Raw genomic sequence first — 875 nt, 5'->3', positions numbered from 1 at the left:
AGGTTTTGAAAGGGTCAGGAAAGAAAATCAGTGGTTTTGCAGATGATCAAATTAACAAATTTTGTTGGAATTTTCAAGCAGCTATTTTTAAAAATTGCTTCATTAATACTTCATCTTTGTATTTATGGGGATTCTGTTGTAATAATTAAGTCTTGATATACATGAGCAGAAAATGAGTCTGGATTTTTATCCTAACATATATTTAACCTTACTTATTTGCACTCTAAGAATATATTTGTTGGAAGTAATGAATATTCATGTCATAATCATTCATTATTGATTTATATCACCTATTGTTTATAGAAATAATGTTTGCATTAATATTGTTTATGGAAATAATGTTTGCATTAATATAGGAAGGATTTATAACTTTACTTCCCTGTTGCTAATTATGATGAGTTTGTGAGTTAGGAGTTATAACCAGCATTGTCAGCCATTACTCTGATGAATTAATTAGATGTTAAACGTCTCTCTCAGGTATCTTGAACGGATGTGGATGGATAGCTTGGGGCGTTCCTCGTTCCAACAGGCCTCATGTCAGATGGTGCATACTGACCGTTATTGGCGCTGTGGCCTCGATGCTGCTAGAGCTCGGAGATTTCCCCCCTTTCTTCTGGGCTGTTGATGCGCATGCACTGTGGCACCTGGCAACAGCACCTCTCCCGTTCATGTGGTACAAGTAAGTGGATGATTTTCCTGGTATGGGGTGGTATGTGAAAGGGCTTAGGAAATTGATAAGTGCTTAGAGGAAAAGTTGGGTTTCAGTTTTGGAACAGGAAGTGACAGGTGTGTAGATTGAAATGGTAATAAAGTGCAGTGAAAGATTTTGTTTAGATAGTTTTTGTCGCCTTCTGAAGAAGTAATGAGGAGGAAAG

General features: G+C 36.7%; 1 protein-coding gene across 1 annotated transcript in view; it reads left to right on the top strand.

The window, feature by feature from the left end:
- LOC119593837 (post-GPI attachment to proteins factor 3-like) overlaps window positions 1–875 on the top strand; it is a gene marked incomplete in the record, with an annotated part of 7,523 nt that overhangs the window by 5,349 nt on the left and 1,299 nt on the right. Inside the window, 1 exon segment of the mRNA XM_037942866.1 lies at window positions 478–679. Coding sequence (XP_037798794.1) covers window positions 478–679 — 202 coding nt within the window.

Source organism: Penaeus monodon, chromosome 32 (genome assembly GCF_015228065.2).
Source record: "Penaeus monodon isolate SGIC_2016 chromosome 32, NSTDA_Pmon_1, whole genome shotgun sequence".
Classification (NCBI taxonomy): domain Eukaryota; kingdom Metazoa; phylum Arthropoda; class Malacostraca; order Decapoda; family Penaeidae; genus Penaeus; species Penaeus monodon.
The sequence above is the reverse complement of the archived record's forward strand: the minus strand, read 5'-3'. Positions and strand labels throughout refer to the sequence as shown.